The sequence below is a fragment of the Guillardia theta genome (genome assembly GCF_000315625.1).
Source record: "Guillardia theta CCMP2712 unplaced genomic scaffold GUITHscaffold_36, whole genome shotgun sequence".
Taxonomy (NCBI): Eukaryota; class Cryptophyceae; order Pyrenomonadales; family Geminigeraceae; genus Guillardia; species Guillardia theta.
The window spans coordinates 317,731-334,103 of NW_005434638.1; the positions used below are offsets into that span (position 1 = coordinate 317,731).

General features: G+C 52.1%; 5 protein-coding genes across 5 annotated transcripts; 3 read left to right on the top strand and 2 right to left on the bottom strand.

The window, feature by feature from the left end:
* Window positions 1–4,129: 4,129 nt before the first annotated feature.
* On the top strand, window positions 4,130–6,474 carry GUITHDRAFT_108873 (hypothetical protein; the record flags this gene model as incomplete). Its single annotated transcript, XM_005832155.1, has 11 exons — window positions 4,130–4,202; window positions 4,251–4,333; window positions 4,385–4,509; window positions 4,688–4,856; window positions 4,903–5,016; window positions 5,067–5,457; window positions 5,508–5,537; window positions 5,586–5,680; window positions 5,742–5,893; window positions 5,953–6,355; window positions 6,403–6,474. The coding sequence occupies 11 exons, from the start codon at window positions 4,130–4,132 to the stop codon at window positions 6,472–6,474; spliced, it is 1,707 nt and encodes a 568-aa protein (XP_005832212.1).
* Window positions 6,475–6,977: 503 nt separating this feature from the next.
* GUITHDRAFT_139150 (hypothetical protein) lies at window positions 6,978–8,477 on the bottom strand (the record flags this gene model as incomplete). Its single annotated transcript, XM_005832156.1, has 3 exons — window positions 6,978–7,034; window positions 7,096–7,138; window positions 7,261–8,477. 3 exons carry the CDS (start codon window positions 8,475–8,477, stop codon window positions 6,978–6,980), a joined length of 1,317 nt encoding a protein of 438 aa, XP_005832213.1.
* A 2,514-nt stretch (window positions 8,478–10,991) lies between these two features.
* On the top strand, window positions 10,992–12,039 carry GUITHDRAFT_94767 (hypothetical protein). The gene is made up of 3 exons (XM_005832157.1): window positions 10,992–11,678; window positions 11,760–11,810; window positions 11,861–12,039. Exons 1-3 carry the CDS (start codon window positions 11,046–11,048, stop codon window positions 11,933–11,935), a joined length of 759 nt encoding a protein of 252 aa, XP_005832214.1. The 5' UTR covers window positions 10,992–11,045; the 3' UTR covers window positions 11,936–12,039.
* A 626-nt stretch (window positions 12,040–12,665) lies between these two features.
* On the top strand, window positions 12,666–14,303 carry GUITHDRAFT_157875 (hypothetical protein; the record flags this gene model as incomplete). The annotated part of the gene is made up of 11 exons (XM_005832158.1): window positions 12,666–12,730; window positions 12,780–12,865; window positions 12,995–13,177; window positions 13,228–13,298; window positions 13,364–13,468; window positions 13,517–13,600; window positions 13,661–13,704; window positions 13,755–13,844; window positions 13,892–13,976; window positions 14,036–14,089; window positions 14,286–14,303. 11 exons carry the CDS (start codon window positions 12,666–12,668, stop codon window positions 14,301–14,303), a joined length of 885 nt encoding a protein of 294 aa, XP_005832215.1.
* A 243-nt stretch (window positions 14,304–14,546) lies between these two features.
* GUITHDRAFT_71561 (hypothetical protein) lies at window positions 14,547–15,201 on the bottom strand (the record flags this gene model as incomplete). The annotated part of the gene is made up of 5 exons (XM_005832159.1): window positions 14,547–14,598; window positions 14,724–14,797; window positions 14,841–14,966; window positions 15,013–15,058; window positions 15,104–15,201. Coding segments are annotated over 5 exons (396 nt in total), but the record flags the coding sequence as incomplete, so codon positions are not given.
* Between the last annotated feature and the right edge of the window lie 1,172 nt (window positions 15,202–16,373).

Sequence of the window (16,373 nt, forward strand, 5' to 3'; positions counted from 1 at the left end):
TCTTCTCCGCCCGCTGCTTCACAGCTTCCTCGTCGTATCGCATGTACTTCTTCAACGCTTCCCTCTCATCTCCTTCCTCCCTTGACAGCGCGTACAAGTCCGCTGCCTTGGTTTTCATAGGAAGGCTCTCTCTTCCGTCGATGATCCTCATCAGGTCCTCGTGGTTCTGTCGCTCCGTAAACTTGCTCTCCTGCTCCTCCTGGGATTTCCCGGAGAGGATCTCCGGGCGTTCCAGAAGAATGTCGCTGTACGCTTTGAACGAGATCTCAGCTACCTTGACGGTCCCCTGGCAGCGGAGGGTACACGGCCATGGCTCTCCGAAGAAGAGCTGTCTCTCTCCAACGACGCTCTTTGGCTCCTGAATGTGTCCGAGGATTGTTCCGTATTGCTCTAGAGCAATCAGGCCAAGCTCCTTGTTCAGCTTCCGAACAGTGAATGCCTCCTCCGCCTCCTCCGCCTCCTCCTCCGAGGAAGGTTCGGACGGGTGTGATTTGGGCGTCATGGGAGCCTTTCCCTTACTCAGCAGAGCCTCGAGCGAATTCTTCTTGGGCTCCCGCTGCTGGGACTCGGTCAGCCTGTGCACGACCAAGGTCCCAGCAAGCAGTATGTACAAGGAACGAGCTCTCCTTCCGTCCTGCTCCTCATCCTCTCCCTGGTGGGCCAGGACCGAAGACGGCTGCAGCACAAGCACCTGGCTCGCTTCTGCCAGCCTCCTCCTCTCGTGACTGTAGAGATGCTTGAAGAGGTACGAGGAGCAGGTGTCGATCGACTCGATCAGAGGCTGCACGAGGGACTCACTCATTTTCTTGATCTCGATTTCTCTCCACCCCGGGCTGTTATGATCGACAGCAGGAACGAACTTCTCAAAGTGTTTCTTGTAGATCTTCTCAAACTCGGGCAGCAGGTGGGGATATCTCATCGTGAAGTACTGTCGTGCTGTGATGAATTTCCCGCTCCCAGCATACAAGGGTCTTCTTTCCAGCTGGATGTTCTGACAAGTGAAGTCACCTCGTGACTCAGGTACATGTTGCAGTGAAAACCTTTCCAGAAGTTAAGAGGTCGCCGACCTTGATGTACATTTGCTGCCCCTGAAAGACCTTCTCGGTGAAGTGCAGTTCCGCTACAGCATCGGTTCCCTGACATTTACAGAGTTAGCACTCGTACTTGGCATTTCGAGCAACACTTGCCTCTGGGACGACATCTCCTATCGCAACAAAGCAAGCTTCACCTTCCTCAAGCTCTGAAAGCTCATCCTTCAGCTTCACAACTCCAGTTGTTACACTCACTGTCAGATTGAACTATCTTCCTGTGCCCGTAGCCATCGCGTATCTTGATCGCATACCCTTCACAGCGTATGTCAGCAAGTGTGCTTCTGCCTCAAATGCTTCACCTCGCACGCTAGCAGTCGGGACATCGAGCTCGACGTACTTGTAGCCTGGCAGAATCTTCTTGGCGACAGGCTCAGAGCCCTTGAGCAACGCCAGGACCTCATCCTAAGAGAACCGTCAGGTGCTAGACTGATCTCAGTCTGTCGACTTACCCGAGCACCCGATGACTCCCTCACGGAAAAGATAGGCGAGGCGATGGGTGTTGAGCGAGCGCGGAGGGGGGAGTGAAGCGATCTCGATGGGTCGCCTCTCCAGAACGTCGCGTCCTCTAGCGCTGGCTCGACTGACATCGGAGAGAAAGGCACCTGCCTCACGCCGCTCGTGAACGTGTTGTTCAAGGAGGAGAGGTTCTGGGGTTCAGGGCTGGCGTTGGACTTGGGATACAAGATGTCCTACGTGACTAGGTCAGGGCCCTTGGCACGCGGAGGACTTGGCAACCTTGAAGGGTCTTGTCTTGAGTCTGATGGATCCCGCCTCTTGGTGTGACGAGCAGACGCTGCTCACGGCTCGATTGAACGTCACGCTCACGATCTCTCCCCATCTGCTGTCGTGAGGAGCCTGAGGCTTCCGCTCTGATGACTCGGGTCTTGGCAGCCATGTCAGAGGTCGTCAGAGCTTCAACTTCATCCCTCACCTTCGAAATCGATCGCCGTCCTGTTTGACTCTTTGAGAACTTTGCTTGACATTATCGGACTTGTCAGCATTTTTAAGGATGGTGCTCGTGATGTTCAAGTCTGTCATCGGAAAGTTTCCAGCCCATCCTTGCTTTCGGCGCTAGAGCTACAAGTAAAGAGATTGGATGCAGCTTGATGATATTGATCTCACCTGATTCGAGCTCGAGATGTTTCCTACTATCACTGACTTCCAGATGTTCTCCATTTTCTCTTTCAGCCCCGGTCGGTACCCTCCGCCAGCTCCTTTCTGAGACATCGTGATGGTGGGGATGAATCGGTCCAAGAAAACCATGACTCTGAACTCGCACTTGTCTACCCCGCTCATCATCTGCACGTGATACTTCCCCAGCGTGTAGTTGTTGTCAGTCGGCAGAACTTTCAGGTTCGTTTTTACATGCCAAACACATTTGTCTTTGGTAGGATACCCCAGCTCTGGGATGCGGATGTCCGGGGTGATGAAGCAATCTGGGTTTCCTTGGTCGACAGCAAGAGAGATTGCAAGGTAATGTGGCACGAAACTTCTCTTGTTTCCAGCGTTCAGAACTTTCATGTCAGACACATCGATCAAAAATTCTTTCGCGTCGTATTCTAACAAGCACATGGTCAGTAAAGCGGGAGGCTTAGGAGTCATCTCACTCTCTAGGGTGACCAAAAGTCCATCTTTCTTGTTGATAGGAATTTTCTCTGTTGTTTTCGTGCTCAGCCCCTTCTTTGCCTGATTGACCAACATTCACTTCTCAAGCCATTGATACAGCAACACACCTTCAGTTTCATGTATTCTTTATCGATCTGAGCAGTCTGACTGTCCTCTAGAGGAGCACTTATGTTGATCGATTCGTTAGGTCTAGCAGCTGTGCTCTTCATCTTCACCCTTCTGAACCCGCTCTGTGTGACTGTCGTGAACATAGAACGGTGCCTAGACCTGAAAGTTGAGATTTGAGTTTCTCCAATTTGTTCAACACAAACATGGCAAGGAGCAGCATGTGAGCACTTACTGTGCCTCTTGAAATCTGATTCGTTTCCTGATGCCTCGGGCAATATCTTTAGCTCCAAGAATGCTCTGGTAACATATTGAGAACTTCGAATCGTGAAGCAAGGAGCTCTCACGCCGAAGTCAAACTCTTCCGATGTCCTTCGTGAGCTTCTTCCTTTCTTCGTCATCTGAATACTTCCTCGCCTGCTCGTTGCTCCTTCCTCCTCATCCTCCTCTCCTCCTTCCCCCTCCCCCTCCCCACCTCCCCCAGCTGGTGCTCCACTTGCTTGCATAGGACGACCACAGCAACCGTTCCTGACCACCCCTACCCCCTCCCTCACTCTCCTAATAACAAAAACAACGAAAATACCCTATATCTTCGTACTACCCTCTTGACTTCAGTACCCCTTTTAATTCCATTAAAAGTACCCCTGAATGACTTAAGCAAAAAAGGGATGCTACCGGTAAAAATCACCTTGTAAAACCCTCCAGGGGAGCGGATCTGAAAGCCTTCAAGATGGGGGTGGGTGTACCCACAGTACCCGTAGCCCAATATGGGGTTGGTGAAGTTTCACCAATCGATGGTGGGTCAATCTCTGATTACCGGTATCTAATACATGCAAAACACGGACTTTGATACGGGTAGGTAGCGGAAGCTGGAGGAGGGGGAGGGGTTTTTCCGTTTGTCAGAGCATGGAGGGTGGGGTAGTCACAGGACCTCAAAGGGTTTGGGGGCAATACCGGTGTGCAATGGAACTGGGACGGCGATGGAAAGGAGGAGGGGGGGAGAGGAGGAGTGGGGGAGGAGAGGAGACGATGGAAAATGAATGAAGACAACTCCGCAACAGTGAAAAGTTTTCACATTGAACAACAGACAATGATGCTCCTGAAGTATAAGATATTCAGTTGCATGGTGCGGGCGGCGGTTGAACGCGACGTTGAAATGTCACGATAAATACCTGCAGTCCATAGCAGCCAGCACACCTTGTCGAAAGTCAAGTGAAACCAAGTTCATCCCATTGCTTGTTTCCAAGAGGAAAGCGTTCCGAAGTGAATCGAATTGCTGTTTGAAGAGTGCATAAGTTTCATTTACGATGCCTATCTTCGTTGGACACAACTCTAATCGTATTGTGAACGAGTCCATGGCTCAAATGGAGAATTCTGAAGGTACACATGACTGGATAGTTACGCATGAGTGTTGACTAGCTGGAGCAGGAACACGAGTGGGGCGAATGACAAGGTTTGCCTCGTTCAGAACACGGATCACAGCACACAAGATCGAGAACCCAGATGTAGGGGTGAGATTGCTTCTCGACGTGTGTTGTTACATGTTGACATGGATACCCAAGAGTCCTCTGTGGAAATTCCTGGAAGACAACGACTCTAGCAAAGCTGCCTGGTGGTGGTCCATCCTCTCTATCTGCGTCATTGCAATCAACTCTGTATCATTCGTCGTGGAGAGCCAGCCCAACTTGTGAGAACCGTGCCCGACGACCCATCTCCTCTAGTTGTTGATGATTGCTCAACGAATCATCTCTTCTTCTCCTCTTCTTCTTGATGATTGCTGAACGAATCATCTCTTCTCCTCCTCTTCTTCTTGATGATTGCTGAACGAATCATCTCTTCATTTCTAGTTGTTGATGGTTGTGCAGCTGCTGTGGTAACTACACCCTGATCTGGGACATCATCAACTGGGTTTGCCTTGGATTCTTCACGATCGAGTACGGGCTTCGGTTCTATTCGTGCCCGCTGTCGTATGGCTTGACCGGACCAAGGATGAGGGAAGCTGCTGTGTACGATCAGATGAAGGAAACTGGCAAGGTAGAGTCCATATTGCCTTGTCCTCACCTCATGTTGTGCATCGCAGTACAAGAGTGCTATTTTCTGGCAGTTCCTTGTGAGATCGCGGATTCGTTTCTTCCTGAATTTTCAAAATCTGATCGACATCACGGCAATCCTTCCATTCTACGTGCAGCTCATGGTAGGTGAAGTGAACGTTGACATCAGTGGCTGACGAATATTGTCTGCAAGCTGACAAACCCCGGTCCTGGGCTGAGATTTATTAGAGTCATACGTATTGTGCGTATCTTCCGACTGCTGAAGATTGGCAAGTACTCCAAGGGACTGAAGCTCTTGATGAACACGATGAAGAAGAGCATGAAAGCTCTGAGCTCCCTGGCTCTAGTGATGATACTCCTGGTTGTCATCATGTCAACGATCATATGGATGCTTGAGAGAGGGGTGTGGTGCGATGAAAGCAACAATTACTGCAGCGGATCAGGAGTCGATGAAGAAGGGAATTTCACTGCTGGATGGTATTACTACGTAGGAGCGTTTCAAGGATCGACGTACTCGGAGGGCTGCAGCACTGCTCCCTACTGCAGACAGCCGAGCAAGTTCACGAGCATCTTCCCATCAACTTGTACGGCCCTCCTGTGATGTCAGAGACTTGTACTGACACAGGTATGACAGACTGGACCCTCACAACCATCACAACTACCGGTACTTGAGTGCTCTGCCACCCTCCATGTGCTCATTCTGGCTCCTCAGGGTACGGGGATATGTACCCTCACACCCCTACCGGGAAGGTGCTCGGTTGTATCGTCATGCTGGCGGGACTTTTGCTTCTTGCCCTGCCGGTCACGGTGATGACCATCGTGCTCGATGATCGAATGCATGCTGAACGCGCTTGTTTGCCGGCGTCAGGTCATCAGCGGCAACTTTGCAACGGAGTATGCCTCGGAAGAGTTGATCCGGCTGGTGAAGGAGGAGAAGAAGCAGAAACAGCTGGAGGAGATTCAAAGATGGGAGCAAGAGTTTGATCATTCCATGAGCCAGGCGCCGGCATCCTTCGCTCGGTACTGTCACTCTCCCTCTCTCCTCCTGCCATTGTTGTTTCTCACAGTGAACGCGACAGGGGCAACCGCATGCTCTCCATGCCCGTAACTCCCACATGTACAAGTTTGACGAAGACGTCTGTGGACCTGACTTGTCTCCCAGCAAACACCGCCTCTTTCGTCTCACCGTCCAATGGCACGCACAACGAGGATGAATCTGCTGAAGAGAATCTAGGAGAGAATCATCATTCGAACGGCAGAGCACCCATCAAGTCGCTCTCCATGCCGACGGACCTGATCCTCTCCGCGCCTTCACCAGAGCTGTATGTCATCGGCAAACGCTTTGGGGACGAAAGTGATCCACAGGGTGCTTCTCTCCTCCCTCCTCCTCCTCCCAGAGTTCGACTCGGAAGCGTGGACTTCAGCGACCAGATCAACGAGTTGATGCGCCAGCATCTCAACTTGCTCATGGCAGAGCTCGAGGTGAGGACGATTGACCCCCTGGCCCTCCCCTGACATGTCGCCCTCAGGACCTGCTGGTCGAGAAAACCAAGGACATAGTGTCGGCCGTGTTGGAGGAGGAGGCCAAGGCTGAGCCCTGACGGGAAGGAGTCTAGGGGCACAAACTTGTAACATAACTTGTTGGTCATCCTTTGGATGAGATTTTCGCTGAATTTGTTAAATTTCCGAGGGAAAGAAGTTGGAGTTTCACTGATTGCAAGGAGGATGGAAACGAAAATCAGGTTCAATCTGTGTCTGAGCCAATGGGGAAGCGAAAGCACATCAGCCTAGCTGCTTCAGCGGCTACTTGTCCTTTATTGTACAAAGATGTCAGGAGCACGTCTTCGCATTCAACGCTTTTCAATCACTTCTTCGAACTCGGAAGTTTATGGTCTTGGATTTCTCTATCATCCCGTCGTAATCACAAGGATCTTCACCCCCCAATCTGCACGGTCGTTAGAGATTGGAACTGATCGGTTGCAGAAGAGAGGTGGCAAGGGAGAGATCGAGGAAGGAGGACGAGGAAGGAGAGAAGACCTCCTTGGCAGACAATCTCGTCCAACCCTGTCTCAGCCTCAGCAGTGCTCACATACATCGTTAACGTTCACCAGTAAGAAAGCTTCTCCTCCTCCTTCTCAGCAGCGAAACGAGTGAAGTGAACCTGAAAGGAGGCGACCAACGTCATGAGCATGCGGCATTAAACTAGTTCAAGTGGCTCGCACCTTGTCGCGGGTAGCAGCGTTCAGCCATGGCTTGATGAGAGGCCTTGAGACAAGGTCAGGGAGGAGGAGGAGGAGGAGGAGGAGGAGGAGGAGGAGGAGGATGAGGATGAGGAGGATGAGGAGGATGAGGAGGATGAGGATGAGGAGGAGGAGGAGGAAGGGTACCAGCAGAAGGTAGGGAAGAAGGTTGGCGCCTGGTGGATCAGCATGACCCCGAGCCTCTCAGGGTAGAAGTTGGTGAGGATGAAGATGAATCGCTTGACGAGCTCGTAGTCCACGTTCTTGAGGGAGGCCCCGCTCATGTCGAAGATGACGGAGAAGTGCGAAGGGTAGGGGTCCCTCAGGAGCCCCTCGGCCTCCATGAGAACATGGATGACGAACCTGGTCGTCTCGTCCACGGGGGAGACGTCAGGATCGTGGCGGCTGACTTGCACTACAACCACAGGCCTCTGCTCCACGTCAGCCTTGGACAGGATGTAAGACTTCTTCATCGCTATCTGCCGCCCGACCCCGTCCGAGGAGCTCGTGATGTCCGCCACGCGCTGCATGCCGTAGGCTGAGCTCTCCAGCCACTCCAGGTGCTTCAAGATGGACTGCAGAGCCGTGGTCGGGTCTTTGCGCAGGAGAAAGAAGCGCAGGAGGTCGTACTCGGACACGCCATCCAAGGACCTGTGCTCCTTCGCTCGTGCTTGCAGGAGTTTGAAGTCATCGGTTGAGAGGACGGCGAGCGGTAGCTGAGACTTCTGTGTGCCCGCTTCTGACCCCTCCGTCCCCCGCGCCTCGAGCTCCTTCTCTTCTTCCTCAAGGGCTCGCAAGATGGCATCAAACCACTGCTTCTCGATGACCCTCCATGCACCCGCACCTTCTCCTCTTTCACCTACAATCGCTCCCTGACCGCCTGCTGCATCGAGCATAGCGGCCCCGCCCCGCGTGCCAGCAAGCGTCATGTTCATGGTCGTGTTGATCAGAGGGCTCTCTGTCACATGTGGCTGGCTGACAAGGAGGCTGGATGACAAGAAGCCCTCCTCCTCCTTCCCAAAGACGATCTTGGATATCCGGGCCAGCCTCCTCGAGCCCAGCAGCACCTTGACGTCGCTCTCGTCGGAGCTGTTGAATCCTCTCAGGGCCTTGCGGACAAGCTCCAGCCTTCGGGAGCCGAAGAGCCGATTGTTCGTCTTTTTTGAGGCTCCTGCAGGAGAAATTCCCTCTCCCCCACCAAGACCAGCGACGTCCTCCTGCTCCGATCGCTGCATCCGCAAGCTCCACCTCCGAGAAAGACAGGGCGTGCATCCTCTGGTGGCGACAGGAAAGGGAAGATGCAAGAATGAAGACACTTCGGGCAAAGAGAGGAGGACGCAGGAAAGCAGGAAAGCAGGAGTCATGCGCTCAGGTCTGAAATCCCGAGGCCAACTCTATGCTCCTAGCATCAAGACAGCAAGACTTCCTTGCGGAGACGAGCAGGGAAGGAAAGGACCAAGACCGGAGATTACGAGACAGGGGAAGGAGGAGCTGACGTTGTTCAGGAACGAGCTTGTTGAACGAGAGCAGGAGCAGGAGCAGGAGCAGGAGCAGGAGCAGGAGCAGGAGCAGGAGGAGCAGGAACTTATAATAGCAACAGGGGTGGGTGAGTAGGGCGCAAACAAGGGGTAGTTTGGAGGATTCATTTCTTGGGGCAAGTGTCCGCATTCGATCAATTGCAGGCATAGAGGCAGCGAGGAAGGAGCGAAGGAAAGAGCAAGGTTGAGGGTGAAGGACAGCAGTGAGAGAAAGAGAGAGTAGAAGCATGTGCTGATGATGATATCTTGATGACAACATGACAGGGAATGTATGCAAGTAAAAAACTGAAACACGAAAGAACATGAAGCCATGACATCGTGGGCAGGTTTTATTAGAGTGAACAAAACTATTGTGTCAAGTAGCGATCTTCAGATTCAACCTTTCTCCTTCCCGTTTAGAGACCAAACTGTATCATCGACCTGACTTCCCGGTACACTCTCTTGCTTCGTTTGTAGCATGAGATCCCGTATCACAGGTCAAACAAAATTTTGCGGAAGTTTGATAGAGCAAACAAGAGACTGCATGGATATTTCAAAAGCTTTGAATTATGATGGAATCACATTCATCTTTGGCTTCGCACTACCTTTTGCAACAACTGCTCTAGTTAGACGTTTTTGTGCCTTTAACATCGCATTATAGTCCTGTACAATCCTTTCCTCCTATCGTATCCCCTGACGGAGCTTTCCGCACTTCTACCAATTCCTCTTGTCGCTCTTCGCCGATGAGCTTCATACTATCTTCTGCTCTGTCAAAGATCTCAAACAAACCGCTCTCGTTGGTCACTTTATACATGTCATTCTCCTACAAAACTTCCGCTCGCACTCTCTCACACTCCCTTCGCTTCCTCCATCTCTTTGCATCCAACAATTGGACCCATCACAGTTGAGACAATTTCTATCATCTCTACTCTATCAAAACTGTAGTGTGAAATGAAGACATTATTCAAAACGGGAGAAAGAATTGGAGGAGTCGAGCGACTGGGAGAGGAAAAAAGAGAAATCTGAGAATCGATCTGAGATACGCTAATACAATAGAAGGTGTCGTAGAGGACCCAACTTCTGTAATCTCTGATCTGTACTCAACACTCACTAGTCTCCAGCCTCCATAGATCTTGTCTAAGACCTCCAATTCTTTTGAACACCAACAGACGTTCTCGTCGTCATGACGTTCGATCACATCTACAAAACTTGGGGATGAGAAAGGGAGGAGAGAATCTGATTTCTCTCTATCGTTCTCTCCTCTGTCCTTTTCCTGCTTTCTTCCGTCTCCGCTCTCCTCCTAAAGCCGTTTTCCCTCCCACCTCCCGTACTTGCATTTCTTTGGGGACATGTCCCTACCAAAACGAGGGGTAGGGTAATCTTGAGGGTAGTGTGTGCAACATTTGGGTGGGTACTGAAATTATCATGTGGGTAGGGGTAATGTCAGCTCACTAAAAGTTGCACCATATCTAATTGATGGCATATAGAATACCAGGGGTACTCTTGAAGAAGTACTCCAAGATCACCGGTGATAAAGAAAATACAGGGGTTCTAATTAATAGAAGGGGGGTGGTCATCTGATGCCGTGTACAACCTTTGGGGTCTTGCAATGAAGCTTGCGGACTACCCCCACCCCCATTCGTGACAATTACTCTTTAGAGGTTGTGTCATTTTTAAAATAAGACCCTACCCTCCTACTTGAACAATCCTTGCATTCATTCATCGTTTATCTTTACGACTATACCCCTTTTCACTAGAGAGTTATATGAGGGATATTCTCAAAATAAGGACCCCTAACGACATCTGCGATGTCTACCCCCTATCCCTGGACCATCCTTTTAAAAACGCGTACCCCACCTACAGGAAATGCATGTTCATCTACACATGAGTACCCCCACCGTCCATTCTACTCAGCCCCACCCCCAATATCGCCAGTTCCGATGCCTATAAAAGGAAGGAGGGGGTAGGGGTTTTCTGTATCCCCCCATGGTATTAAAAGGGTCCCGTGGAAGGATCCATACACACCTCCTTTCCTCGTCCTCTGCCTTGTCAACCGGCGCTCTCCCTTCGACCAGGCTATCCTCCTCCCTCCCTTCCTCCACATCGGCTCCTTCCTCCCAGCGACGCACTCGTGGTAGAGCCTTCTCTGCCTGGACAAGAACTTTCTTCAGGAAAGAGCCCAGTACCCTCTGTGCTCTCTTACTCGGTGCGAATTTCATCCCCGTGAACGCATCCAAGGGTTTGTTCTCCAACAGACATCCTTTGCTCTTTGCACGACCAGCCTCAACCGACAGCAACAGCAAACCTTCAGCTACTTCTCCAACGATGTCCAGCGACACCCCTGTGCCCACCCTTCCCGAAGGCTACGTCGTCCCCGCAGTTTGGACTGAGCCTAACGACGGTCTCGGTGGAACCATGGGCAAGATGAATAGGCCTGTTGCTGGAGCGAGGTTTGACAAGCCTCTTCCACGTGGCGAGCATCCTCTTCAGCTCTACAGCTTGGGAACACCAAATGGACACAAGGTCACGATCCTCCTGGAGGAGCTTGGCATCGAGTACGATGCCTGGAAGATCAACATCATGCAGCTCGATCAGTTTGGATCTGAGTTCACCAAGATCAATCCCAACTCCAAGATCCCTGCCTTGCTCGACTACAGCGAGAACCCACCCATCCGCGTGTTCGAGTCGGGATCGATTTTGATGTACATCGCGGACAAGTACGGCAAGTTCTTCCCCAAGGAGCTTCGTCCTAGGACTGAGTGCCTCAACTGGTTGATGTGGCAGATGGGAACGGCACCCTTCATCGGCGGTGGGTTTGGCCATTTCTACAAGTACGCCCCTATCAAGATTGAGTACGCCATCGACCGTTACAGCATGGAGACTAAGCGCCAGCTCGATTTGCTCGACAAGCACTTGGCCGAGAACAAGTACATCTGTGGTGAGGAGTACACCATCGCCGATATGGCAATCTTCCCCTGGATCCGTGCCATCCCTGTCTTCTATGGGGCTACAGAGTTCCTTCAATTCCCTTCATACAAGCACCTCAACGTAAGTTTCGGATTTGTTCTCAATAGGAGAGGAGGGGATTGTGGCGACAAGCTGTTGGCATATACTCACGCAGTCATGCAGGCATGGATGGAGAGAGTTGGAGAGCGCCCGGCCGTCAAGCGCGGCCTGAAGGTTAGCATTCGCATGCAAACAAAACCATAATGTTGCTTACGTGGCGGTAGGTCAATGGCTTCACTGACAAGGATCTTGCCGAGCGCCACTCAGCAGCCGACTTTGACAAGCTCCCCAAGGAGTGAACCATGCCTGTCCAAGCTTGCTGATAGTACAATGATTGGATAGTGATGTGAAATGTGAGCTTTGTGATTCTAGAAGTGTCTGGTAAAATACAGATCAAATCGTGAGCAAACTCGCATTGTGCAAATCTTTATTCTACACGTTTTGTGCACCATCGTTCTCGATGCCCCGACCTCGGTTGGTCTGAATGCAGCAAGCAACAGTACTTCTAACACGGCAAACCACACACCCACAGCATGCCGACCACGATCTGCTGCTTCTTTATGACAGGATGATGCAGGTCGCTCGCACCAGTCAGCCCAACAAGATGATCCTTCCAGTCATCAGTCCAGCTCTTTTCCTCCTGTCTCTGACCTCTCCCTCCCCCCCCTCCCTCTGACTCCTCCCACTTCGGCATTGCGGCTTGGTTACAGTACGCTCACCCCCTTGTTGAGTAAACTGTGCAAGCCTGCCTCAACAACCACCCCACCCATGGTAGACAACGGGATAAAAGGGGTGGGGAGGGCACGTGCGAAAATGGCAGGCCGCAGAGCAGGGGGGATGTGGAGGGGACGAGGAGGAGAAGCGGAGGAGGGACGGGGAAGGAGAAGGAAGGAGTCATAGAGATAGTTTATAGGATGCAAACTCTCCGGAACGGCAGCATAGTTCAGGGCTGGATCATTAGCCACGTGCTGTGCCAATACCTCGCGCAAGTTTGGTTGACGTGATATCGTAGCGGCAAGGTGAGAAGAAATGGGGAGAGCGGCAAAGGACAAGCGGGACATCTATTACCGGAAAGCAAAGGAAGTCGGATTCAGGTGGATTATCTCTTTATCTGCTGTAGCTCACAACTTCCCCTCATTGCAGAGCTCGATCAGCCTTTAAGTTGCTTCAGCTTGATGAAGAATTCAAACTGCTCGAGGGTGTCAACCGCGTCGTTGATCTCTGTGCAGGTCGTCCTCGTCCTCGTCCTTGTCCTCGTCCTCGTTCCAACCCTTGTTGTTTGTTTTTCGTCGGTCTCGTCTTCGCCCTCTTCACTATCCCCGTCCCACTTCCTCGCATGAAGCTCATGACACATGCAGCACCTGGGAGCTGGAGCCAGGTTATAAGTCGCCAGCTTGCAGACAGGAGGGATCAGAGCAAGATCGTGGCAGTAGACCTGCAGGAGATGGCGCCCATCGAAGGCGTTACTCTCGTCCAGGGGGACATCACGAGCTCCGTTGTTGCAGACAAGATAGTGCAGCTGTTTGATGGACAGAAAGCAGGTCTTCAATCATAATTATTGTCTTTCACTTCGATGACATAAGCTCACAAGACATTGTCGTGTCCGATGGAGCTCCTGATGTCACCGGCTTGCATGATATTGACGAGTACGTGCAATCACAAGTGAGTTTGTTCGGCAAGTGAAACGTGTTGTTGAGTTTGACATCATGTTTGCTGCTGTACAAAAGCTCCTTCTGTCTGCTCTCAACATTACAACTGTCCTCCTGAGGCCCGGAGGAAGCTTTGTTGCAAAGATTTTCCGTGGAAAGGACGTCACACTCTTATACTCACAGGTATTTCATATGGCTCGATCAGTTTCTGTCGATGACGTCGTAGCGTAGCTGAAGATCTTCTTCCCCTTCGTCACATGCGCGAAGCCAAAGAGCAGTAGAAATTCGAGCATTGAGAGTTTCATCGTTTGCAAGGTGAACGGTCGGCTGCAGCGTCAGCGATTTCGTCCCACCCCCTGACTTCGCCTCTTGTAGGGATACTGCCCCCCTGCCGGCTACATCCCCTGCCTGGACAAACCGTGTGCTACTTGCCAGACCCTCCCATGCCAGTGATGAAAGACCGTTGCAGGCTCCTCGACTTCAAGTACGGCCAGGACGATGCCCTGCTGGGTTACAATCGCTGCATCGTGCCATTTGTTGCCTGTGGGGATTTGAGCGGGTGAGGAGCAGGAGAAGTAAAGTTTCGCTCCTGATGGAGGCGGACAGGTACGATCCGGATACAGTATATGCGCTAGAAGACGAGAGCATGGAGGAATCTGGAACGTCGTACACTACCAGGGCACCAGTGCAGGTTAGTTCTTCACTACCTCCTACCTTGTTCTTCCCCTGACAGTCGCGCGTTTGTTCCAGGCTCCCATCAACCCCCCGTACAAAGCTGCTCTCGATGCCAAGAGGATTCATAGCGTGAGTGGCGTCATCGTGCTTGAGGGGCTGCGCTGACGTGTAGCAGGCGAAGGAGAACCTAAAGGCTGAGCCGGAGGCCTCGCTCGACCCTAAGAGTACAGAGGCGAATGTTGAGGCAGCGATGGACGTCCTGTGAGATGTTTCTACCTGCTCCTGCGAGCTCTTCTAATTGTTGGGATGCAGCCACAGGAAGAAGAACGCCCTCTCCTCATAACGCCCTGCCAGGACCGAACTGCTCCCTTCACCTGCCGCTGTGGGCACCGTCAAACATGTACATAAGGCCGTTTGCGTGAAGTCTTGTTCAAATTGTTTCCATTAATAGGCGACTTGTCAGTCATTCTTATCTCCTCCAACTTCCTCTGTCTTGTCGCTCCTCATGCATAGTAGCCGACCCCCGGGAACCACAACCTGCCATCGCAACTGAGTCACCAGGCACCACGAGGGCGTTAGGTGCTGCTCACTTGAGGCGGAAAGCATCTCCTCCGTTCAAGTAATATCGCAAAAGGCGCCTGAAACAGCAATGAAACAGTTGTTTCATATCACCTTCCTGGCACTCCCCTTCCCACCACTCACTTCCTCCTCCTCCTCCTCCTCCTCCTCCTCCTCCTCCTCCTCCTCCTCCTCCTCCTCTCACTTATCGCGAAAAAATCCCAGGTTCTCGTAAAGTCGAAGAGCACCAGTGTTGCTGCACTCGGTCTCCAGAACGACCTGACACCTAGTCAGGCTTGAATCTTACAGCACAAGCTCTCACCTCCTCGCATCCCTCCGCTCTCATCGAGCGTATCGCCTTCCCCACCAGGCACGTTCCGATCCCTTTCCCTCTCAGATCCGAGTCTACCGCCAGCATGGCGATGTATCCCCTGAAGTAGTCCCGATGCTGCCAGCATCGGTTGAGGGGAGGTCGGGGAGCAGGTGCCAAGTACCTGCTCGAGCTTGCAGACGACCACACCGCAGCATTTCCCGTTGTGCCTGTGAGAGATGAGCGTCCATAGCAGGATGTTCAACGTCGCTCACATCGCCATGTGGGTGTGTTGAGGCCAGTTATAGATGAAGTATCGGTAGGTAAAGATGGAGTACGGCTCCGATAAATCCTTATCGATGAGAGCAACGATCTCTGCATGGAGATCATTCCCGAGGAAAGGAACGAAGATGCCTCACCTGCCATCTCCTCCTCCAGGGAAAAGGTCTTGTACGTGATACCTTCTTCAGTTCCTACCACACGTTAAGAACAGCCAGACAGGCCTCTCTGGACTCACCAGCTTCATGTGTTGGCAGAGGAAGGCGATTGTAAGTCGTCCGGTAAGTTTGCTCCTCGTCATACACACCCCGTTCCTGAGGTTCCTTGTCCTCGACTGAATGATGACCCGCGCTACCCCGCCCAGCTGCATGATTCATATGCCCCGAATCCCTGTCAGCGCAACTTCAAGGAAGGGTCGGAGCGACAAGCACGAGAGAACAAGTGATCGAAGGATAGAGAAGAAGGAATCGAAGGATAGAGAAGAAGGAATCGAAGGATAGAGAAGAAGGAATCGAAGGATATAGAACAAGTGATCGAAGGATAGAGGAGAAGGAATCGAAGGATAGAGAAGAAGGAATCGAAGGATAGAGAACAGGTGATCGAAGGATAGAGAAGAAGGGATCGAAGGATAGAGAAACACGATTTAACATGTTGAAAGTCAAGATGATGATCCGAGAGATGCTCGAGATCAAGAGGAGGAACAGGAGGGGGATCCAGCAAGGGGACTAGACCTTCGGCCGTCCTCGGAGTTCTCGAGCTGCAGTCTCTCGACCTCCTTGTGAATCTTCTCCTCGAGCTTCGCCTGCGCTATCCTCCTCCTGATCGCCTCTCGCTTCCTCTCCCTCTCCTCCTCCTCCGCATTCTCAACTTGCCCGCGCTCCATGCATGCAATCTTCAGAGGACCCTCCTGGTGCGGTACCCCTGTAATGTAGTATGGAATTCTCGGGGTGGGGTGGCAAGCAAAAGTCAGGATTACCCTCGGGACGATGGCGCGCTGAGGGAAGTAGAGGAGGGAGGGAGGGAGGGAGGGAGGGAGGGAGGGAGGGAGGGAGGGAGGGAGGGAGGGAGGGAGGGAGGGAGACAGGGAGGGAGGGAGGGAGGGGAGGGGAGGGGAGGGGAGGGGAGGGGGGGGGAAGTTTCGTGGGGTTGCTGACGTGTCTTGTTCGTTTTGTTCGAGCGCGTGTCGGGGGGGATCGTTGAGTCTTCCTGCGTGTGAGTGAGTGTGTTTGTGTCTCGGAATCGTATAGATCGATCCTTCCGCGATCG